Source organism: Schistocerca piceifrons, chromosome 6 (genome assembly GCF_021461385.2).
Source record: "Schistocerca piceifrons isolate TAMUIC-IGC-003096 chromosome 6, iqSchPice1.1, whole genome shotgun sequence".
Lineage (NCBI taxonomy): Eukaryota > Metazoa > Arthropoda > Insecta > Orthoptera > Acrididae > Schistocerca > Schistocerca piceifrons.
Window position 1 is genome coordinate 474,790,403 of NC_060143.1, and position 25,328 is coordinate 474,815,730.

Below are 25,328 nucleotides of genomic sequence, written 5' to 3' on the forward strand. Positions count from 1 at the left end.
GTGGACGGGTTTACGTCAATAGCAGGTCGGAGGTCATAATATTCTGGCTGATCAGAGTATGTGGGGCGTCGAATGCCATAAACATCTTCGGCCTTTTGTGACCTTGCACTCCTTCCCAGAGACTACTTACGAGTTACGTGGATAGTATCCAAGGCACGTTTGTCAGCCCTTATCGCAGTATTCGTGCAGGTAAAAACTTAACGTTTAGAAAAAACTGTCTGAAACTATAATTTGTACACCGCATTCGTTATCAGGCTTACTTTCGTGTCCACGCTACTCGCTTATGATAACGTCAAAGAATTTCACTTCCTTTTCTTCTTTGGACAGTTATTAAATATCATTTAAACGTGCTACTGATAGTTAGAAGCAAACTACAAGAAACTTGATGGAAATGCAGGTTGCAGTTGTTATCGCTACAGCTGATATTCTTTCCGCTTAAATTTGCGTTCCGAAACAGTGGGCGCGTACTCGTACATAAAGGGTAACGTTGGCGACACCCGTTGCTGACTTGTGACTATCAGTCGCCATGCAGAAGGTACTCATTGCTGTCGTCGTGATCGCCGCCTGTGTCGGTAAGCGAGCAGTTCCAACAGCACGTAATAACGTCTTGTGTGAGGTGAACCCACCTCCCTTTACGCTAGAGTTGTACACACATCCTTGTTCTTTAAATTTCAGGGAAAAATTCAAGAATCATAAATTATCCTTAACTAAATATTGTTTGAGTGATGAAATGGGAATCAACTGTATGAATGATAAACACTTCAGTTAAATTTTTTCTCCATTACATTAATTTCCGTTCACGCTTGACACGCAGCAACCCTTTTTGCGGCTACTCTGCGTGATTTCATCTCTAGAGTTGTCTGTTCCTCGGTTTTTACTTTCTGTAGAAACAGACATTACTGTGACACGAGTTTTGCCCTTTCATCATTTGGGATGAAAGAAAACTTCCGTCTGTGGCACCACAGGGTAAATTTTATTAATCGTAAAGTAAGGAGGAGACTAAAAGGAGAATAAGAGAAGGATCACTTATGCCAAACGAAGATAACAAACACATCATTACTCAGGAAAGCAGGCGGGAAAAAGAGATTACTAGTCAGTTACTTCAGCATTATAAGACAGGGAACCATCTGGAGTTAAGTGGAACAAATAATTGAGGACGTAAGGTGCAAGTGCTATTCTGAGATGATGAGGTTGGCAAAGGAGAAGAATTCGTGGCTCGCCACTTGAAACCAGTCAGAAGGCTGAGGACTTAGTTCTTATTGCGAAAACCTGACGGACGATTTCTTAAACGGTTTTAAAGAACAATCTCAGTATTTTACTGTAGTTCATTTCATCTACAGCTGTGTTCGGTGAGAAGGAGATGAAAATGATGTCTATCCTTAAAATAACTAGGCGATAGTACTGTTTACCTTTGGTACTTATTTTAGGCAGGAGATATGATAACAGCAACAAATATTTTATACCACTTTTACAAGAACTAAAAGATTTGATATTATACAAGTAACGTTAGTGATACAGTGTCTGAACAAAAGTATACAGGCATCCCCATATAGGTCTACTGCCGAATTGACCACTAGATGTCACGAGACGCAGGCTCGCCAGTATAAAAGAAGACAAGTATTTGGTTTTCAGTAGAGAAGCAGTAACAAAACAATAAGTTGGCCTCCAGAGCTCAGTGGTTTCCTTCTCAGAATTGTCACTGGACTCCACCTAAGTAACAGATCCATCATGGGCATTTTAACTCTTTTAAAGCTGCCCAAGTCGATTATTGGTGATGTGACTGTGAAGCAGAAGCTCGAAGAAACAGCCACAGCTGAAGCAAGAGCAAGCAGTCCTTGTGTACTGATTGACAGCAACAGTAGAGGACTGCAGAGGACGACTGTTAAAAATCGCATGGTATCAGCGGGAGGAATAATTCGTGAGCTCCAAAGTGCTACCGGCTTTCAGGCCAGCGTAGGGAATTAAAAGTGAATGGGGTAGAATGGTCAAGCAGCTCCTTATAACCTATACATGTTTGCTGGTTCAAATGGCTCTGAGCACTACGGGACTTAACATATGAGGTCATCAGTCCGCTAGAACTTAGTACTACTTAAACCTAACTAACCTAAGGACATCACACACATCCATGCCCGAGGCAGGATTCGAACCTGCGACTGTAGCAGCAGCGCGGTTCCGGACTGAAGCGCCTAGAACCGCTCGGCCACAGCGGCCGGGTACACATGTGTGCAGTCGATGATAAACAACGTTTGAGATGGTGTAAGGAACGACGTCATTGTACAGCTGATGACAGCAAAGGAGAGGTTAGGAGTGAAGAATCACGCTACACGATATAAAAATCCGAAGGGAGGATTTGGGCCTCGCAAACCCTCGGGAACTTTACCCACCACCATGTATTATACTAACGTTGAAGTGCAGAGTAGGTGGTGTTATGTAATCTGGGTGTATTTCCTGATTAGAATGTCGTCCACATATTGCGCTTCGGAAAACGGTAAAAGCGGAAGGATATAGTCACATTTCACACCACGTCTGCGTATAGTAGAGAAACAATTAAAATACGATGATTGTTTGTATCTGGTCTGGTAGCTGAGCACAGAAAAAGGGAGACCGAAGTTGTAAGTATCGCATTTAAGGAATGGTTCACGCAGGAGAATCGTACAAACATAGCATCGCACAGTATTCTGTATGGACATATTAACATTGCCCATGAATTCGTAGCGTTTTCGTTTGTATGTTGGTATTTCGGTTGCTGTGGGTTCGTTTATCGGTTCTCGTTTTTTATTTGTAGTTCACTGCTGCTATTCGAGTTTACACAATGTCATTTTTTCATTTAGAGGTAGTGAATGGAGCTGTGGTCGCTAGAAAATGGAGTGCCAAGTGGAGAAATCGTGACATTTCCGACATTTGTTGTTCAGTAGAGAGGTGGCAGCAAAAAACTGATTTTCTCGTTTGAGCAGAATCGTTTTGACATTAGTGACTCTCCGAGTTCAGGAAGACCTTCGGTGTTAGATGAGGATCGTGTAAATGCTTTAATCCACAAAAATCCCCGTCAGTGTACTCGAGAAATGGCTTATTTATGAACTGTGGTCGTTCCACCATCGTCCGACATTGGCATGCGATGGGGAAGGTTCAAAACTCTAGTGTACGGGTATCGCATTCTCTAAGCCAAAATCACAAATATCAGCGGGCGGCAAAATGTGCATCTCTGCTTGCTTGTCATCAATTTGCTCAAGAAGAACACCGACCGTTCCTATCCCGTATTGTTACTGGTGACGAGGACGGATTTCTTTACGCTGACAAAAGGAAATGAAAGGAATGTTTCATCCCAAACAAATGAGCATCTCGCCGTACAAAGACATCCGCAAAAGATAATGTCATGCATCTGGTGGAACAGCGACGGTGTGATGTACTACGAATTACTTTTCCGAGGTGTAAATATCACTGCTGACATTTATTGTCAATAACTGAGACGACTTGCAGACGCAGTCCAAGAACAACGCTTAGAACACTGCGTGAAGTGATGGTACTCCTCGATAAGGCCCACCTGCATTCTGCTTCCTTTTCATTGCAAGGACGGTGAAAGAATGGGTCTAACAACATTCAGCATGTACCGAGAGCTGGTTAGCGTCCCCTCCAGGAACACAAAAAGTGAACGAGAGTTGTAGCTTATCGCACCTCAGACTACACTACTGGCCATCAAAATTGCTACACCAAGAAGAAATGCAGATGATAAACGGGTATACATTGGACAAATATATTATACTTGAACTGACAAATGATTACATTTTCACGCAATTTGGGTGCAAAGATCCTGAGAAGTCAGTACTCAGAACAACCACCTCTGGCCGTAATAACGGCCTTGATACGCCTGGGCATTGAGTCAAACAGAGCGTGTACAGGTACAGCTGACCATACTGCTTCAACACGATACCACAGTTCATCAAGAGTAGTGACCGGCGTATTGTGACGAGCCAGTTGCTCGGCCACCATGGAGCAGACGTTTTCAATTGGTGAGAGATCTGGAGAATGTGCTGGCCAGGGCAGCAGTCGAACATTTTCTGTATCCAGAAAGGCCCGTACAGGACCTGCAACACGCGGTCGTGCATTATCCTGCTGAAATGTAGGGTTTCCCAAGGAACGAATCAAGGGTAGAGCCAAGGGTCGTAACACATCTGAAATGTAACGTCCACTGTTCAAAGTGCCGTCAATAAGAACGAGAGGTGCCCGAGACGTGTAACCAATGGCACCCCCCATACCATCACGCCGGGTGATACGCCAGTATGGCGATGACGAATACACGCTTCCAATGTGCGTTCACCGCGCTGTCCTCAAACACGGATGCGACCATCATGATGCTGTAAACAGAACATGGATTCATCCAAAAAAATGACGCTTTGCCATTCGTGCACCCAGGTTTGTCGTTGAGTACACCATCGCAGGCGCTCCTGTCAGTGATGCAGCGTCAAGGGTAGCCGCAGCTATGGTCTTCGAGCTGGTAGTCCATACTGCTGCAAACGTCGTCGAACTGTTCGTGCAAATGTTTGTTCTCTTGCAAACGCCCCCATCTGTTGACATCTCAACTGCTAGTGATACGAGGCCGTTGGGATCCAGCACGGCGTTCCGTGTTACCCTCCCGAAACCACCGATTCCATATTCTGCTAACAGTCATCGGATCTCGACCAACGCGAGCAGTATTGTTAATGAGCAGTATTTGTTAATGAGCACAGTACAAAAACATTAAAAGTAATTTTACTTTCGAGAATCGGGAGTAATGGGCGTATGTATATAGGGTGGTCCATTGATAGTGACCAGGCCAAATATTTCACGAAATAACCATCAAACGAAAAAACTACAAAGAACGAAAGTCGTCTAGCTTGAAGGGGGAAACCAGATGGTGCTATGGTTGGCCCGCTAGATGGCGTTGCCATAGGTCAAACGGATATGAACTGCGTTTTTTTAAAATAGGAACCCCCATTTTTTATTACATATTCGTGTAGTACGTAAAGAAATATGAATGTTTTAGTTGGGCCACTTTTTTCGCTTTGTGACAGATGGCACTGTAATAGTCACAAACATATAAGTACGTGGTATCACGTAACATTCCGCCAGTGCGGACGGTATTTGCTTCGTGATACATTACCCGTGTTAAAATGGACCGTTTACCAATTGCGGCAAAGGTCGATATCGTGTTGATGTATGGATGTATGGCTATTGTGATCAAAATGCCCAACGGGCGTGTGCTATGTATGCTGCTCGGTATCCTAGACGACATCATCCAAGTGTCCGGACCGTTCGCCGGATAGTTACGCTATTTAAGAAAACAGGAAGTGTTCAGCCACATGTGAAACGTCAACGACGACCTGCAACAAATGATGATGCCCAACTAGGTGTTTTAGTTGCTGTCGCGGCTAATCCACACATCAGTAGCAGACAAACTGCGTGAAAATCGGGAATCTCAAAAACATCGGTGTTGAGAATGCTACATCAACTTCGATTGCACCCGTACGATATTTCTATGCACCAGGAATTGCATTGCGACGACTTTGAACGTCATGTACAGTTCTGCCACTGGGCACAAGAGAAATTACGGGACGATCACAGATTTTTTGCACGCGTTCTATTTAGCGACAAAGCGTCATTCACCAACAGCGGTAACATAAACCGGCATCATATGCGATACTGGACAACGGAAAATCCACGATGGCTGCGACAAGTGGAACATCAGCGATCTTGGCGGGTTAATGTATGGTGCGGCATTATGGGAGGAAGGATAATTGGCCCCCATTTTATCGATGGCAACTAAATGGTGCAAAGTATGCTGATTTCCTACGTAGTGTTTTACCGATGTTACTACAAGATGTTTCACTGCAATAACGGAATTCCAACATGGTGGGTGTCCGGCACATAGCTCGCGTGCGGTTGAAGCGGTATTGAATAACATATTTCATGATAGGTGAATTGGTCGTCGAAGCACCATACCATGGCCCGCACGTTCACCGGATCTGACGTCCCCGGATTTCTTTCTGTGGGGAAATTTGAAGGATATTTGCTATCGTGATCCACCGAAGACGCCTGACAACATGCGTCAGCGCATTGTCAGTGCATGTGCAAACATTACGGAAGGCGAACTACTCGCTGTTGAGAGGAATGTCGTTACACGCATTGCCAAATGCATTGAGGTTGACGGACATCATTTTGAGCATTTATTGCATTAATGTGGTATTTACAGGTAATCACGCTGTAATAGCATGCGTTCTCAGAAACGATAAGTTCACAAAGGTACATGTATCACATTGGAACAACCGAACAACCGAAATAAAATGTTCAAACGTACCTACGTTCTGTATTTTAATTTAAAAAACTTACCTGTTACCAACTGTTCGTCTAAAATTGTGAGCCATATGTTTGTGACTATTACAGGGCCATCTACCACAAAGCGAAAAAAGTGGTCCAGCTGACACATTCATACTTCTTTACGTGCAACATGAATATGTAATAAAAATGGGGGTTCCTATTTAAAAAAAACGCAGTTGATATCCGTTTCACATGTGGCAACGCCATCTAGCGGGCCAACCGTAGCGCCATCTGGTTTCCCCCTTCAAGCTAGACAAGTTTCGTTCTTTGTAGTTTTTTCGTTTGACGCTTATTTCGTGAGATATTTGGGAAGTGTTGTGCGATTGATTAACAAACGGAAAAAAAGGAAACATAACTGGGAGAAGATGGCAACAATTGCTTATTGATTCACAGCAAGAAATTTGATGTATTTGTTAATTTTTTACGATAATGTTATTAGGTACGCTGAAGGAACTGATTCGGCTGTTTCGTAAAGACAAGAGGCCACTGAACTGTGCCCCGTGTGTTGCGCAGCTTATTGAAGAGGCGGACAACAACAACAGAGAATGAGTTTACGTCTGATTTTCTTTTATGGGTGTACACAGCTGGGATTCTGCGACAGACGCTCAATAAGTAATGCGACAAAAAATTTTATGAAGGTAGGTTGGTTTGTTCAGTATTTCAACACACCATATTATTTCCCACTCTCTTGGCTACAAAACCCTATCTTTCAACATAATTTTTGTTCAGTGTGACGGCATCACGCCACCTTGCTGAGGGGACTTGTATGCCCACGTGGTACCACTCTAATGATCGACGTCAGAGCCAACGTCTTCCTGCGTCAATAATCCCCCCCCCCCCCCCCCATTATCCGCGTACTGCTTATCGCGGAGTGCATCCTTCATCGTGCCAAACAGATAAAAGTCGGTTATGTGAGATCAGCGCTGTAGGGTGGATGAGGGAGAACAGTCCAGTGAGGTTTTGTGAGGTCCTCTCGGGTGCGCGGACTTGTGTGAGACCTTGCGTTGTCATGGAGAAGGAGAAGTTTATTTGCCTTTTCTTGGCCGTGAATACGCCCGTTCCAACACTGCAGGAGTCGCAGCTGCATGCAGCCGGGAGGCACGGGGGAGATGGGACAGGTTTGCGCGATCTTGTTGCGATGCTGACAGACGCCTCGCCCAACGACTCACCGTGCTTTTGCTCACTTCCAGGCCTCCATAGACAATCTGCAAGCGCGTGTGAACACCTGCGCTGCTCCGGTTTTCTACCAAAAGAAACTCAATGACAGCTCTCTGGTTTGAACGCATCTCCGTTACATAGACCATTTTGAAGGCTATCGGGACTTCATGAAACTGTAAGGTCTTAAGCACGAGTATTTCACGATGTCCCCGCATTTTTTCAGTCGAAATTAGCTGAGAAAGAAAATGTTCTGCATTACTTATTCAACGCCAGTCGTACATTAATGCTTGACCTATGATGCACGCACTTTTTTTCCATCTCTCTAACTTATACTTGGTTCTCACAATACGTATCGCTTTCATGTAGTCATTGGCCAGATGATTGTTAAGATGCTGTAACTACACTACTGGCCACTAAAATTCCTACACCGAGAAGAAATGCAGATGATAAACGGGTATTCTTTGGACAAATGTATTATACTAGAACTGACATGTGATTACATTTTCACGCAGTTTGGGTGCATAGATCCTGAGAAATGAGTACCCAGAACAACCACCTCTGGCCGCAATAACGGCCTTGATACGCCTGGGCATTGAGTCAAACAGAGCTTGGATGGCGTGTACAGGTACAGCTGCCCATGCAGCTTCAACACGATACCACAGTTCATCAAGAGTAGTGACTGGGGTATTGTGACTAGCCAGTTGCTCGGCCACCATTGACCAGACGTTTTCAGTTGGTGAGAGATCTGGAGAATGTGCTGGCCAGGGCAGCATTCGAACATTTTCTGTATCCAGAAAGGCTCGTACAGGACCTACAACATGCGGTCGTGCATTATCCTGCTGAAATGTAGGGTTTCGCAGCGTTCGAATGAAGGGTAGAGCCACGGGTCGTAACACATCTGAAATGTAACGTCCACTGTTCAAAGTGCCGTCAATGCGAACAAGAGGTGACCGAGACGTGTAACCAATGGCACCCCATACCATCACGCCGGGTGATACGCCAGTATGGCGATGACGAATACATGATTCCAATGTGCTTTCACCGCGATGTTGCCAAACACGGATGCGACCATCATGATGCTGTAAACAGAACCTGGATTCATCCGAAAAAATGACGTTGTGCCTTTCGTGCACCCACTTTCATCGTCGAGTACACCATCGCAGGCGCTCCTGTCTGTGATCCAGCGTCAAGGGTAACCGCATCCTTGGTCTCCGATCTGATAGTCCATGCTGCTGCAAACGTCGTCGAACTGTTCGTGCAGTTGGTTGTTCTCTTGCAAACGTCCCCATCTGTTGACTCAGGGATCGAGACATGGCTGCACGATCCGTTACAGCCATGCGGATGCCTGTCATTTGGACTGCTAGTGATACGAGGACGTTGGGATCCAGCACGGCGTTCCGTATTACCCTCCTGAACCCACCGATTCCTTATTCTGCTAAGAGTCATTGGATCTCGACCAACGCAAGCAGCAATGTCGCGATACGATAAACCGCAATCGCGATAGGCTGCAATCCGACCTTTATCAAAGTCGGAAACGTGCTGGTACGCATTTCTCCTCCTTACACGAGGCATCACAACAACGTTTCACCAGGCAACGCCGGTCAATTGCTGTTTGTGTATGAGAAATCGGTTGGAAACTTTCCTCATGTCAGCACGTTGTAGGTGTCGCCACCGGCGCCAACCTTGTGTGAATGCTCTGAAAAGCTAATCATTTGCATATCACAGCATCTTCTTCCCGTCGGTTAAATTTCGCGTCTGTAGCACGTCATGTTCGTGGTGTAGCAATTTTAATGGCCAGTAGTGTATTAGCCTTCTTGTTGAAGGCGTCCGTTACAATCACAATAGGATCAGTTTCAGGGACGAAGAGAAGCAAATAATTAGGAACAGATGTCTTCTTCCTGTTTTGTTAGTGTGGAAGGATTTGCGGCAGTCAGTCGCTATGTATCTTGTGAAGATTATTTTATTCTCCATAAGTGAGTCCTTGTATCATGGGCGTGACGAGATGACAGGATGTGACCTTTGATGCTAAGAAATAGTGGGATACATCTGCTTTGAAGAGTCGATGATGTAGGCATAGCTTTCGGTAGTCACGTGACTTGTCCAGCCATAATAGTCCTATTCGAGAGTACGAGGCAATGATATGGGTACTGCCGAATGTTGCAGATGCAGCGCACACAGTTATTTACGGTTTGTTGTAACCGCCTAGAGCTCTCGCTACTATTGTCGGTTGGATTTCATCGCCATACTGCAGGTTCGGCAGAACGTGTGACTGCACAGACTTCCGTTTCATATCATATGCAAATACATTTCGAAACTTCTAAAAGGTGTAAAGGCAAGAGTCAGTATTCCTACAGGTTGCAACAGTGTTTACTGCCCACTTGAGTTACTCATCCGAAATCTCACCCGTGACGTTGATCGTTTACTGATATGCTGTTGGACACCGTTAAGAAGAACGAAAGGGCATTGCACATGAAATCTAGAACTAGTTAATTTCTGCTGGGATACAGAAGATACTCAGGACGTCATCATACTTAGATAAAGTTCTAGGTTATTCGCTTGGACAATGGCTCTTGGTGAGGCACCTGAGTAAAGCTGGGGCTCGTCATCATAGGAACGAAATTTACATCTACACCTACATCTACAACAATACTCCGCAAGCCACCCAACGGTGTGTGGCGGAAGGCACTTTACGTGCCACTGTCATTACCTCCCTGTCCTGTTCCAGTCGCGTATGGTTCGCGGGAAGAACGACTGCCGGTAAGCCTCCAAGAGCGCTCGAATTTCTCTAATTTTACATTCGTGATCTCCTCCGGAGGTATAAGTAGGGGGAAGCAACATATTCGATACCTCATCCAGAAACGCACCCTCTCGAAACCTGGACAGCAAGCTATACCGCGATGCAGAGCGCCTCTCTTGCAGAGTCTGCCACTTGAGTTTGCTAAACTTCTCCGTAACGCTATCATGCTTACCATATAGCCTTGTGACGAAACGCGCCGCTCTTCTTTGGATCTTCTCTATTTCCTTGTCAGCCCGACCTGGTACGGATCCCACACTGATGAGCAATACTCAATTGCATTTATACTGTTGCAGGATCCCTTTGTGAGAACAACTCAGCTATGATCATATGGACTGCCATCTCTATAACTGTTAAGGTTCTTGTTTTCTGCTTTCTTTGCTTCAATGAGTGTGTAATCATTGTTTAAACTCTCATCCCTTATGCGCTGGTACAGCTGCGTCCACGCTCTAATCGAATCTATTTGCACAAATTCCGCTTCAATATTATTTTTACCAGGAATCCTGCTCATCTTACACACATCCACTACACCATTTATCCACTACCGCACATTTACAGGGCAGAATCAACAAAAATGCGGTGACGCACAAAGGGAAGAAAAGTGAACCAAGGACTGAACCCTGGGGCACTTCTGCGAAAATACACTGATCAGCTAGAACATTACGACCACCCACGTAACAGCCGGTATGTCCACCTTTGGCGCGGATAACAGCGGCGACGCGACGTGGCATGGAAGCAGTAAGGCCTTGGTAGGTCGCTGGAGGGAGTTGGCATCACACCTACACACACGTCACCCAATTCCCTTAAATTCCGGGGAGGGGAGCGATGACCTCTGACGCCACGTTCAATCAAATCCCGGGTGTGTTCAATCGGGTTCAGATCTGGCGAGTTGGGTGCCAGCACAACAATTGGTCCTCGCCACTGTGTTCCTCGAACCACACCAAAACACTGTGGGCCTTATGACAAGACGCATTATCTTGTTGAAAAATGCCATTACCGTCGGGAAACATCATCGCCATGGAGGTGTGTACGTGGTCTGCAACCAGAGTACGATACCCTTTGGCCATCACGGTGCCCTGCACGAGCTCCGCTGCACCTACGGATGCCCACGTGAATATTCCTCATAGCTTAATGGAGCCACCGCCAGCTTGTCTCCGTCTCACAGTACAGGTGTCAAGGGGCTGTTTCCCTGGAAGTTGACGGATTCGCGCCCTCCCATCCGCATGATGAAGAAGATAGCGGGATTCGTCACACCATGCAAGGCTCTGCCACCACAGTCCACCCTTGATCAAACTCAGATAGATCGCGCGCCTTCTCCATTGTACACAGGGACAGCACGCGCTCTGATACTATGTGCACCGTGAGCGTATCTGACTAGTAGTCATTCCTCGGCAGGTGACGCTGCTACCACGTGGACGGGTTTATATCGATGGTAGTTCGGTGGTCATAATGTTTTAGCTGATCAATGAATGTTTCCATCAAGGCTTTTCAACCCCCGCAGACCACACGCTGCTCTCTGGTTCTCAGGTACCTTTTAATTCACAAGCACATTATATGAATATTTTAACTGCCTCGGCAATATACCAATTTTGATGGTATCAAATGCATTGCTGGTGTTTAATAGTGTGAACACTGTGCCCGCGCAGTTATGTGCGACTTAATTCAGCTCATCAGTTGCCTCAATTTGCTGAAATTTTGTACTTTTTACGAAAACCCGACTGATCTTTAAGATAAGTGTTGAATTTGCGTAAAACGAAATGATCGTATGCCAGTTTTGGGCAGGTGGCCTTCTCTGGGGTTGTTCGGCCGCCTAGAGCAAGCCATTTTATTTGACGCCACTTCGGTGAGTTGCGTGTCAATGATGGTAAAGTGATGGTTAGGACAACACAGCACCAAGTCCCTGAGCGGATAAGATCTCCGACCTGACAGGAGATGGAACGCGGGTCTCCTGCATAAGAATCAGCGGCGCTGGCAGCTCGTCTACGCAGGCGGAATAATTTGGGCACAGCAGGTGATCGGTTTATGACTAGATGATTGTGGGTTATCGATTTTTATGAATATGTCGGACTATACTCCTTTTTTTTACTGAAAGGGATAAGTTGTGACCTGACGAAACTACTTTTGTCCGATTGTGGATTCTGTAATTGCTGTGGCAGAAAGGCTTATAAGACTAAAATATATGAAACACTAGTTCACTTTATTACGTAAATGAATAAAAGATTTATTTAACCTTGACACAGTTCTCTGCCACAGAATTGCTTGAAATTTACAACGGTCACTGACTGTGAAAGAATCCCTTGATGCACGGATTAACAAACTGTTGCCTTGCAGTTCAAAATGCAACATTTACGAAAGTGCATTTCATTAGAAATGTCGCTGTCGTATACGTATACTGACTGCTGCAGCGTAGGCCTCAAACTGGGACAGAGCTCTTGTATGGTCGATACTATAAAAGACAGCGCAAGGGCGCTACTGTACTGAGAGGGCTGAGAGGGAGGGCATGTCTTTGGACTGCCTTCCATTGGTTGTTGCGGATGGCAGAGAGCCCTCTGCGGTCTGTGTCTGTGGTAGCGATTCGCGTTGACGGCTTTGGTATGGCACTGCGAACTTCCGCGGTGCCACAGGGTGCATCCCATCCACGAGAGAAATATGAAACATGCTTATCAAGGTTGCCATCAGGGACGTTCGTGGATGTGATAATGCTAATACCGTTGTTGCCCATCTCTTCAGAAGAGATTATCATTATTGTTTTCCTTATTGTGTTTACTGTAACGTAGCTATGTGGTAATACGAGGCATATTCGGAAAGTAAGGTCTGATTAGGCTGCAAAATGGAAGCCACTATGAAAATCCGATGGAGCTTTGTCCATTATAATTACGCGGGCTGTTATGCCGTGGTCGGTTGATGAATTCTGTGTCAATTCCCAGCGTTTCGTCCCCGTCTGCGGGAGACATCTTGAAGAGGGTCTGTAGCTCAATGGAAGGTCGCTACTGACTGTCGCTAAATTCCGTGTCCGCGCGCTCCCGCGCAGCGGCGTGACGTCACGTGTTTTGAAAACGTCAGTGCAATTGGCCGCTGTCCGTTGCCGTCGATCGTCGTTGCCATCACCCAGTAGTGGACGGGTGGTACACATCTTCTTTAACACCGGCATCCATATACCGTTTAATTTTACGCCCTGCTCCCTACGATTGAAATTATTAGGGTGTTTAGCGATTTCGATTGCCATCCTGTAGAGCCTTTCGTAATATCCGCTTGTGGCCGCTAGTACTTGCGTCTCCTCGAAACGGAAATCGTGGTTCCCTGGCTGGAAAGCATGCTCCGCAACAGCTGATCGTTCCGTTTGAAACGTCCCCTTAGAAAAATTTCTGAATTACTGTGCTGATAAACCTCTTACATTATTGGCTTTTCAAACAGCTGAGCAAAACTGAACGTACTCAAACATTCACTCTCTTTACTTATTCTGATCAACACTAAACTGACACACAATATTTTTTAGCGCAACGCATTCTGATTTTCAAAAATCCCTACAAAAGAATGGCCCTGACTAACATTAACCTATGCCTTTCACAAATCACTTACCTCACAAAAATCTTTGTTACTCGAACTACTGCAATACAGCGAGCGCCACTACTGCCACCTAAATAAAAGATTCAAACTACGGAAGGCACTAACTACTGATAGGCATAGTTAGCAAATGAAAGATTTTGGGAGTGGCCGTGCGGTTCTGGGCGCTACAGTCTGGAGCCGCGTGACCGCTACGGTCGCAGGTTCGAATCCTGCCTCGGGCATGGATGTGTGTGATGTCCTTAGGTTAGTTAGGTTTAGGGGACTGATGACCACAGCAGTTAAGTCCCATAGTGCTCAGAGCCATTTGAACCATTTTTTGAAAGATTTTAATAGAGAACAAACAATGTATTTACCTTAATAGTGTTGAAAAATCATAATATACATAGCAGTTCATGACATCCAGTCTTACAAATTTCAAAATTCCGCCATTTCCCTCCCCACATCCACCACTGCTGGCGGCTCACCTCCAACTGCGCAACGCTACGCGCTGTTCACATCGAGCTGCCCAACACTACAATGGCAGACAACAATGCAAACTAGCCACAGACTGAACACAGCACAGCCAGTGATTTTCATACAGAGCGCTACGTAACGTTGCCAATAAGAAAACGTAAACAGCCTACTTACACGTTTCTCCTCTTCTACAATTGCCCTTGTGCTCTTCCAAACGTTTCCAATCGTAAGGAGGCCGGCGTGAAATTAAACGGTGTTAAAGAAGATGTGTACCACCGGTCCACTACTGGGTGATGGCAACGGCGATCGACGGCAACGGACAGCGGCCAATTGCACTGACGTTTTCAAAACACGTGACGTCACGCCGCGGCGCGGGAGCGCGCGGACACGGAATTTAGCGACAGTCAGTAGCGAGCCAGCGGGTGTGTTGGACCTTCCATTGAGCTACAGACCCCCTTGAAGATGTCTCCCGCAGACGGGGTCGAAACGTTGGAATTGACACAGAATTCATCAACCGACCACGGCATAACAGCCCGGAAATTATAATGGACATGACATTTCCGCCCGTGAAAGTCTAAATTTTAGTATCCGATGGAACTTTGCACAGATGTGTTTGGCACTGTCTCTAGTGTACCTGTCGATCGCTTCACGTCACCCTTTTCAGTTCAGGGCACAAAGTGATCACGCAGAAATGCCTGAAACAACAGCGTCTCCCGCCAAGCACGTGGATCTGGTGAGAGATTTCGTCTGAAGCTATGCAGCCCACATAATATAAATGTCATGCGTTTCTTTCTTCAAGACAATTTTCAGCCGCATTCTGCAGGGGCAATGAAGACGCCCCTGAAGCATTTTCGGTCGGAAGTGTTTGATCACCCACAATACAGCCCTTAATTGGAACCTTCCGTTCGTCATCTCTGCATATACGAACCGCTGGCTACGAAGATATTTTGGCATAAAAAACGAAAGCCAGACTAGCTTAGAGAATTGGCGGCTGCTTCCCGTGACGAGGCTACTGGAAAGTTTGTACAACGTCACGACAAATGTGTAAGTCGGAGCGGCGACTATTTAGAGAGGTAGCTGGAAGGTGTGGCTAACTGCTGCGATTACAATTTTTTTTTTTATTTTCACCGTGGTTTTCGTTTCGCGACCGATCGGACCTTACTTTCCTTACAGGCCTTGTATCAGAATTATTCAATCTGGGACTTCTTGCAGGTGATGATTCTCGTCAGCATGGGGGCTGACTAGAGCTGAAAAAAATTCATTCTCTTCGTCATCTGATTCCGTTTTTCCTTCACCCTGTAATGGTACTTGAATTACGTAACCATTACGGCACCTCACCTCAACCTCCCGATACCAGCAATATTCTACTGTGTTTCTGTAAAATAGTTAACATATTTCTGTGACACGCCGGCCGCGGTGGTCTCGCGGTTCTAGGCGCGCAGTCCAGAACCGCGCGACTGCTACGGTCGCAGGTTCGAATCCTGCCTCGGGCATGGATGTGTGTGATGTCCTTAGGTTAGTTAGGTTTAAGTAGTTCTAAGTTCTGGGGGACTGATGACCACAGATGTTAAGTCCCATAGTGCTCAGAGCCATTTGAACCATTTCTGTGACAACATTCAGATTTGATTTCATTAATGTAGAGGTACTTCGATACATCGCTATGTATATATTGCAATGATATCATTCTTATGTGTATTCTTCCTTTTGTAACTATGATCATTGACGTACTTGTAACTCTGATTTTTGGGCGCGTAAGCGTTTATTGGAGAGTCAAGCTTTGGTCGTCGTGTTAAAAAGACGCAAATTGTAGCCAGTTTATGAAATGTGAACTTTAACAGCGAGGAAGATATTTTCGAGTATGTTTTATATTGTGAAGTGATTTTCGGAACGAGTTACGTGATATTGCAACAAAAGTAATAAAAAAGAAATGTAACTTAAATTCGGAGCGCTGATCATTTTTTTACATCACCATTGTCATAACTTTGCAAAAGTTTGACCTTCAAGAATGGTTTATGAAACATATCTATAAGACTTTTGAATATCGCAGAATAACACCTAGGCCTCCTTGCATTCGAGCTTCGAATCATCACTACCTAGATTTTCGGCGATTGAGCCATGAGTTCACAATGAGACCAGCGTGTGAAACACGAAAAGATGAGTGCCTAGTTTATCCATTATTTCAAGAAATGACTTTATTAACTGTGCTCTAATGACACCTGCCACATAATACACTCCTGGAAATTGAAATAAGAACACCGTGAATTCATTGTCCCAGGAAGGAAAAACTTTATTGACACATTCCTGGGGTCAGATACATCACATGATCACACTGACAGAACCACAGGCACATAGACACAGGCAACAGAGCATGCACAATGTCGGCACTAGTACAGTGTATATCCACCTTTCGCAGCAATGCAGGCTGCTATTCTCCCATGGAGACGATCGTAGAGATGCTGGATGTAGTCCTGTGGAACGGCTTGCCATGCCATTTCCACCTGGCGCCTCAGTTGGACCAGCGATCGTGCTGGACGTGCAGACCGCGTGAGACGACGCTTCATCCTGTCCCAAACATGCTCAATGGGGGACAGATCCGGAGATCTTGCTGGCCAGGGTAGTTGACTTACACCTTCTAGAGCACGTTGGGTGGCACGGGATACATGCGGACGTGCATTGTCCTTTTGGAACAGCAAGTTCCCTTGCCGGTCTAGGAATGGTAGAACGATGGGTTCGATGACGGTTTGGATGTACCGTGCACTATTCAGTGTCCCCTCGACGATCACCAGTGGTGTACGGCCAGTGTAGGAGATCGCTCCCCACACCATGATGCCGGGTGTTGGCCCTGTGTGCCTCGGTCGTATGCAGTCCTGATTGTGGCGCTCACCTGCACGGCGCCAAACGCGCATACGACCATCATTGGCACCACGGCAGAAGCGACTCTCATCGCTGAAGACGACACGTCTCCATTCGTCCCTCCATTCACGCCTGTCGCGACACCACTGGAGGCGGGCTGCACGATGTTGGGGCGTGAGCGGAAGACGGCCTAACGGTGTGCGGGACCGTAGCCCAGCTTCATGGAGACGGTTGCGAATGGTCCTCGCCGATACCCCAGGAGCAACAGTGTCCCTAATTTGCTGGGAAGTGGCGGTGCGGTCCCCTACGGCACTGCGTAGGATCCTACGGACTTGGCGTGCATCCGTGCGTCGCTGCGGTCCGGTCCAAGGTCGACCACTGGCGACAACATCGATGTACTGTGGAGACCTCACGCCCCACGTGTTGAGCAATTCGGCGGTACGTCCACCCGGCCTCCCGTATGCCCACTATATGCCCTCGCTCAAAGTCCGTCAACTGCACATACGGTTCACGTCCACGCTGTCGCGGCATGCTACCAGTGTTAAAGACTGCGATGGAGCTCCGTATGCCACGGCAAACTGGCTGACACTGACGGCGGCGGTGCACAAATGCTGCGCAGCTAGCGCCATTCGACGGCCAACACCGCGGTTCCTGGTGTGTCCGCTGTGCCGTGCGTGTGATCATTGCTTGTACAGCCCTCTCGCAGTGTCCGGAGCAAGTATGGTGGGTCTGACACACCGGTGTCAATGTGTTCTTTTTTCCATTTCCAGGAGTGTATAACTTTGTTGTTGCCCGAAAATGCAGTATTTAGCATCGTGAGCAACACTACAATCACAATTAATTTTTGACCTTTGTTGTGGTAGGGTTGTTAGAAGCCGAGCCGGATCTCGCATCGTTGAATACAGTCGAATGAGCATGCCTCATTTAGGCATTGCAGCCGAAATGCCCTTCCCAGTTTCAACAGGTTTCTGAATTCTTCGTAGCGTTCAGTGAGCGTGTTTGACTTGACATACCTGTTGCTCAACGTTTCACGTAATTCTGCATTTTGCGCTGTTCGTGTAGGAATATGTTGTTGTTGAGCAAACTGAGCTAATCAACAAGTTTCTGAATTTTGCCTCCATTGTTGATTCACAGATTATTTGACACCACTCGGTTATTGGGGACTTTATTTTAGAGAGAGACGGTTAACATGATTAACGTTCCTACAAGTTGTGTGACGCAATTTGAGCTCTGAGCGCTGGGAGGTATGGACCATGGATGTTGCGGCGTCCAGTGAGAAGTCTGGAGCTCACGTTTTACCGATATCTCACACACTGCTTCACTTCTCTAGCGTATTTACATCTATAAGAATGTGACGGTATGCAGTGAGGTGTGTGGGGTGTAGTGGAAGAACGCTCGTGTTGATGAAACTGAATAATCTTCTAGTTGTGTACAAAGTGTGTCACATTTACAACGATGTACTCGTATTACACGCGAGTGAATGTAATTTCTATAGATACGATGTTAATGCGCTAAGTTTTTGCAGCTGACGGAACTATACTCACTTAGCTGGAAGGTCATATGATAATGGTAAGTACAGGCACGTCACCGAGTTGTCGCATGTGAACCTTTTCAATCTGACAGTAAAAACTGTACTATCCTTTGGGTCTTTCAGACAAGCCAAGTCTCTTTTCCTGTGGTGTAAATTTGGAAATTTGTCTTAAGTTCTTGTGGGACCAAACTGCTGAGGCCATCGGTCCCTAGGCTTACACACTACTTAATCTAACTTAAACTGAGTTACGCTCAGGGCTGAAGACACACTCATGCCCGAGGGAGGATTCGAAGCTCCGACTGCGGAAGCCGCGTGAACCGTGGCAAGGCGCCTCTCGTGTAAGATGAATAACATATAGAATACATATATAACTCACGTTTACACTGTAACATTGTATCTTTTTGCAGGAGCCCGCCCTCCAAAGTTGACATGTTCTGATCGGTGCATAGAACTGGCAAAACAGACTAATTATGAACCAGATCCCCTTACGTGTGGTTTGTATATTACTCTTACATTTATCTGAACAGCTGATGAGTGGAATGTTTTTAGTTAATTGTGAATAACAGCATTTTAAAAGTTTCACGATTTTTGATGGCCATAATCTTTTCACTTCTTGATCACTCATGCATCTATCATTAAGAGCATCTGAATTTGTTGATTCTTACAAAAGAATCAAAAATTTAGTGTTAGGCTTTGAAAGTACTTTTGATTTACCATACTTAGAATGAAAAAGTATAAATGTTTACTTTATTTTAAGTTTCGATTCTATGTTTGATTGATGGTTATGTAAGTTTGCACACTTGGATTACTATAGTTAATTAAAGAACACATTCACAATTACTGAAACGCAATAAATGCCCTAGAAAGTATTCTTATAAATTGATAATATTTTGCGAAAGAGGAAAGTATTGACTCGCACGAAAGGAATATTTAAGAACTTCGGCTATCGACAGGAAAAAATTTAATGAAAATAAAATAAGCGCAACAACATATATCTACACATGTATTCCAGTCATTTAATGTGGTCAAGAAACTTTAAAACCAATCTCCATGATGAAGTATCAACATGTTATGAACACTCACTGTCATTTCAGTGTCCGATGTTTCACTGCGTTATGTCATTTAGACTGCGATGGTAGGAAGCTTTTGATGCCCTCGTGGGTAGTATTGTTTGCAGTAGGAATTAATAGAAACAATTTTGTATTTTAATATTTGAACATGTGGGGCACTCGGCAGTAGATAGCTGGATGGAATATTGTAGCCACTTCTCACTGCTATACTTGCTTTTGTTGGATTAATTACACTTTACGTCTGAAATAACTTTTAGTATTCTTACCCACGTACCATATAACTGGCCTCAGCCAAATATCTTCTAAAACGTTTTGTTTTTCTTGGACAGGTCCCATAGTTACTGAATATAGGAAAGCTGGGTGCGACGACCGATGCCTGCTGTACCAGGTAAGATTAAGAAACGGACGAAATAAATATTTCTTGATGAAATAATTTACCAATAGCCGTATGTATTGTAGAAGTTGGTTCAAATGGTTCAAATGGCTCTGAGCACTATGGGACTTAACATCAGTGGTCATCAGTCCCCTAAAACTTAGAACTACTTAAACCTAACTAACCTAAGGACATCGCACACATCCATGCCCGAGGCAGGATTCGAACCTGCGACCGTAGAGGTCACGCGGTTCCTGACTGAAGCGCCTAGAACCGCACGGCTACACCGGCCGGCTTTTTGTGAACTTCTCATGTGCTACCAGTTTCGGCATTACATTGATGCCATCTTGAGGCCCCACACGTCATAGTCGTAAAATCGCTATACACGGAAGGAGCCATATAACTGGATCCGTGAATCAAATCGTTATGCAACAGCTCTTAGTGGGCAGGCTGTTGATAAATGATTGCATCAAGAAATACATGCCAGCCGTTGTCCCACATTCCATAATGGATCAACAAAGACGAAAGTAATCTTTGTTATGGAGCAGCACGAGAGTGGTAGGACTGGGTAGATTACATGCACAACGTTTTGTAATATATGTTACAAACCCCTTATAATATAAAATTCAAACTCGCAGCCAAACTGACGAATGAGATAAAAATTTAAGTTAAAAAAAAGTTTCGTCACAGGTAAAGTTCTTGAACAGCATAATAACGTATAATAATTATTACACAAAATTTACTTAACTGCTTCACACTGAATCAAATCAGTCAATACAAATTCCATTCACAAAGAAACAATCGGTCAAAATAAATGTGCTCTTTCCAATATTAGCACTTGACCTTAGAGCACAGTGTCTGAACTGTGCAGTTCAAACATCAAACGATAGTACACTGGCGGAAAAAAGAATCGAAACACCAAGAACGAGTTGCGCGACACGAACTAAAGGTTGTAGGCGTGTTTCTACATTTGAAAGATGACGTCTGTTGAAACTTCTCACCAATTGCATAACAGTAGTGCCACTATGACGATGCAAATCAGGTTTGCTTTAAATACACGCTGCAGTGGTCGTGAGAGTTGGTTACCTTTGAGATTGGACGTGGCGAATTGATGTTAGTTAGGAATGCCCTTCAGGCAACAAAGACACCCTTGTTAGCACCTCACCGAATTTTAATGAGGCCATGCAACAGGGCTACGAGATGTTGCTTCAGTTATACTGCAGAAACACTTGGCAGGAATGTAGCCACTGTAAACGACTGCTGATAGAATGTTCGGCGTATGGCTCTGGGACATCGTACTGCATCTACAGCAACAATTTGAGCAGCAGTTTTCACCACAGTGACACAACGAACTGTTACACCCTGGTGTTCACCAATTCTGTATCATCGGCGGCGGAGGAACACAGACCTCTCCGTCGTTTTTGGGGAGGACCCGCTATTTCAGGTGTCCCAACTGTGAGGGTGCCGACACCGCCTTCAGGGTGTCTAACGAGCTGTTAGATGGTCACGGAGATCCTCTTCCTGTCAGCGGAGGCAGACACTGTCGTTGGGTCTTGGGACACGGAAGTGACAGGAGGCTCTCACGAAAAGCCAGTAGAAGCCAGTTCTTATTAAGTGCAAGTTCACGACCATCGTCCGCGAGTGAGTTGCCGCCATTATGCACAAATGTGCATGCTAGCTACATCGGTACCGGCCATTGATCCCGCAACACAATACAGTATGGTCAGAAATCAGTTTCCGCGTGCTAATCGGTAATTCAAACGGTTGAAGTGGCTCTAAGCACTATGGGGCTTAACATCTAATGTCATCAGTCCCCTAGACTTAGAACTACTTAAACTAACCTAAAGACATCAAACACAGCCATCCTCGATGCAGGATTCGCACCTGCGACCATAGCAGCTGCGCAGTTCCGGACTGAAGCGCCTAAAACCACTCGGTCACAGCGGCCGGCTAATCGGTAATAATGTCGACGCGACACGACAACATGTATACCAAAAGTTTGGTAAGAGAATAGTATTTTGTTTCCTTAAAAGCAATTTCAGCTCCCCCTGTCTGGGCTGGTCTCGTCATTTCTCGTGATTTTTAGTATTTCAGCTATCTCTTGGTGCACTGTGTCCTAATTTATGGTTTGGACCATTCAATATTTTGTCCGTAATTAGGACTACTATATTATTAATGTGTCTTGACATGAACCAAGAATAGTTCTTGCCAGGTTCTTAACTTTTTTGGGGGAGCAGTAAACGTTATTCATGTGCAACAAGCTACTCTTATTTAACGTGTTGTGTTGAACCAAAAGAGTGACATCAAATTTAGTAGGTACACAAATACACAATGAACTCACTGTGGCAACTCTGACGATGGTTGGCAGAATGAAACAAATCTCTTCACTGCTTTATTAATTCACAGTTGTGCAACCACACCGTCTAATCACTGAGGCGAGTGCTTTTAACACAGTTGGGTCTTCAAGTACTAAGCGGAATGCAGATCCACTAAACTGCACATGACGGTGATACGATAATCTGTCACAACATCAAATACGTACTACGGGGCCCACACGGGTGACTGACTCCGCTCTACTTGGATTGAAATGCACTCATCTTAAAGCTTACTGATCCCGTTTACGACAAGGTCGTGCACCCTCGTGACCACAGGCCTTCCATCCGGCAGTCCATGCGTCCCGCCAGCGGTCCCGGCGTGTTCTCGCACTGCACGGACCTGGATCCTCATGAGTGCCCCCAACTGAACTGGTGCACTCACACGACCCGGAAAAACAACGACGTCGCCCTGAAGATAGGGCAACTGTTATTACATATCGATAACCTCCGCTGCTGCCACTAGTGGACAGGCAACGCTTGCGAAACGAGTGGCGCCAGTCAAGAAGAGGACAAACAACAGCAACCATGCCAACTAAACGATACGGTCTGGCCTCCAACAGAGGGCGGAAAGCTACAAGCAGCACCAACGAGAGCCGCAGCGCGGCTCACTATCTGATGGAGCATAAAACGCGATTCGTCTTAAAACGCCACCTGTCGCCTCTCAGTGTGACGTCTAGCTGTGGTATTGCCGCGCAAGTTCTAGCCTTCGTCGCCTATGAACAGCTGTCAGCATGGGTGCATGAACAAAGTGCCCACTGGGAAGGCAAATATGCAGCAACGTTCACTGGATAGTCATGGAGAAGACACTGCTATTAACCCAATGGTTCATCTGGACGGTCAGTTGCTCAACAGTTTGCACGCCTGTTCGCCCATAAATATCTCCAATCCTGTCATCTATGTCCTGTGGTGTACCACAGTTGCCTCGGCGCGTCATTTGGATAGTGCAGTTTTCCCATGCAAGGGGCACTTTAATCAAGGCATAAGGCACGTGAACAGTTTGCAAACTTAGCCATTTCTGATACGCTTCCGCTCTTAGTCAGAAAGCCAACGAGTATGCCCTTTTGGACGTCTGATAAATCGATCCGTTTCCGCATTATGACAACGACTGCACTGTATTCCGCGTCCCTCCGACGTGCTTTATATACCCTCCACTCGTGCTGCCACCTGCCATCTGTGAGTGGTAACTGCACGTTGGCGTCGAACATAGGCGGTGGTCACATTAATGTGACTAGACCCTGTGACAGGTATGTACAGCAACTGTCAAATCTGACAACGTACTCTCTGTCGACGTCGCAAACCAGTGTGCGATTTGCAGGGGGGGGGGGGATTGCCCCCCCCCCCCCTCCGCATCAGACCCCTCCTCTGGTTTTAGTTTATGCATCCCAACGTGAGATGTTTATTTCCCACGCACTGGAGTAAGACTTTACATATAATTTAAATTTGTGGAGCTGAACACTGAAAGTTTACTATTAATATGTTTGCTTTTTAATTTTGAAAAAGTGTTATGTAGTAGTTAATCATTTCAAAACATTTAGAACTAAATGGCAGGACAATGTACGCCACATTTCCATAGCATGCCTCAATGTTGCAAGACGTCGCCCCAGCGTAAACGAGGTTTACAGCCAGGTCTGTATTGTATGGTGGATGTGATGTGTTGCGTACGAAACTAAAACCTGCAATCAGATCCAAACGTCGTGGAAAACTATGAAGAGGTGTCATCCCGCAGCAAGATAACGCTCACCCACATTCTGCCAAACGGAGAGCCTGCGCAATACAGGAGTTGAGATTCGAGGTGCTTGAACATCTACCAAACAGTCCAGGCCTGGCCGCAAGCGATTTTCACATGTTTGGACCCTTAGCGGAAGCACTACAGGGAAGAAGATTTGAAAATGATGAAGACGTCATTGCTGTGGTGCAAAATTGGTTACAGATGCAACCGATAAACGTATTTTCTGATGAAATAAAAAAACTTGTAAAACGTCGGGAAAACTGCATTAAAGTCCAGGTAGGTTACGTAGAAAAATAACGCATGTTTCAGTTTTCTATCATCAGAATAAGTACAGCTTTTCACAAATGTGCCTTTACTGTTTGAATTCCCCTCGTATACCTGTACGTAGATGATTTTGTAAATAAGCTTTACCTATAACGTACTTTTAAAGATACAACAAGGGATGGCTTTTCTGATAGTGCATACGCGTGAATAGTGAGTTTCGGCATTGACATCTATTTATAAATAACTGTTTAACCATGGGTAACGCCACGGTCGAAGCTAGTAACATATATAATTATACTAGCCCCGTAAGACATATCCCCTCCCCCCCCCCCCCCTGGTAAAAGCACAAATCGCACACTGTCACAAACATATCGTAACAGCATGAATTCAAGGTGGTTTATTATCTACAATTTGTACGGTACATTAGCAGTAGTGTGATGTTAATCGTGAAATATGATGTTGGTACCAAATTTCATTGAAACAACGTAACCAAACAGTTATTTCTTCTGCTGCTCTCCAGCCTAGATCTGCTTCAACAGAGGAAGGCGGATCGGATCGCATCAACGCGCGATCCCACTCGCGTAAATTGGCTGCACATCTTTCCAGACATGCTCCTCTGCACCACCGCAGTAATCACCACTAGAGGCAGAAGTGGCTTGTATGATGTTTCTATACCTTGAGTAATATCAGCACCATATACAGAAATAATCTGCACAACAATTAAAGAACTACCACAAATTACTTGTAAATTAACTATTTCCGTTCCTCACGATGTCTTGATTTACACTACTTGGTTTCAGAAAAGCAATT

The 25,328-nt window shown here is 45.4% G+C and overlaps 1 protein-coding gene across 1 annotated transcript; it reads left to right on the forward strand.

The window, feature by feature from the left end:
- Positions 1 to 473: 473 nt before the first annotated feature.
- LOC124803080 lies at positions 474 to 25,259 on the forward strand. Its single transcript, XM_047264211.1, has 4 exons — positions 474 to 572; positions 19,115 to 19,201; positions 20,107 to 20,165; positions 25,039 to 25,259. The coding sequence occupies exons 1-4, from the start codon at positions 527 to 529 to the stop codon at positions 25,159 to 25,161; spliced, it is 315 nt and encodes a 104-aa protein (XP_047120167.1). The 5' UTR covers positions 474 to 526; the 3' UTR covers positions 25,162 to 25,259.
- The last annotated feature ends 69 nt before the right edge of the window (positions 25,260 to 25,328 follow it).

Excerpts from the sequence above, each read along its gene's own strand:
- LOC124803080 (XM_047264211.1), top strand. The coding sequence starts at position 527 with ATGCAGAAGGTACTCATTGCTGTCGTCGTGATCGCCGCCTGTGTCG. Across the intron at positions 573-19,114 it reads CGTGATCGCCGCCTGTGTCG|GAGCCCGCCCTCCAAAGTTG; the intron begins GTAAGCGAGCAG and ends ATCTTTTTGCAG. Across the intron at positions 19,202-20,106 it reads ACCAGATCCCCTTACGTGTG|GTCCCATAGTTACTGAATAT; the intron begins GTTTGTATATTA and ends TTTCTTGGACAG.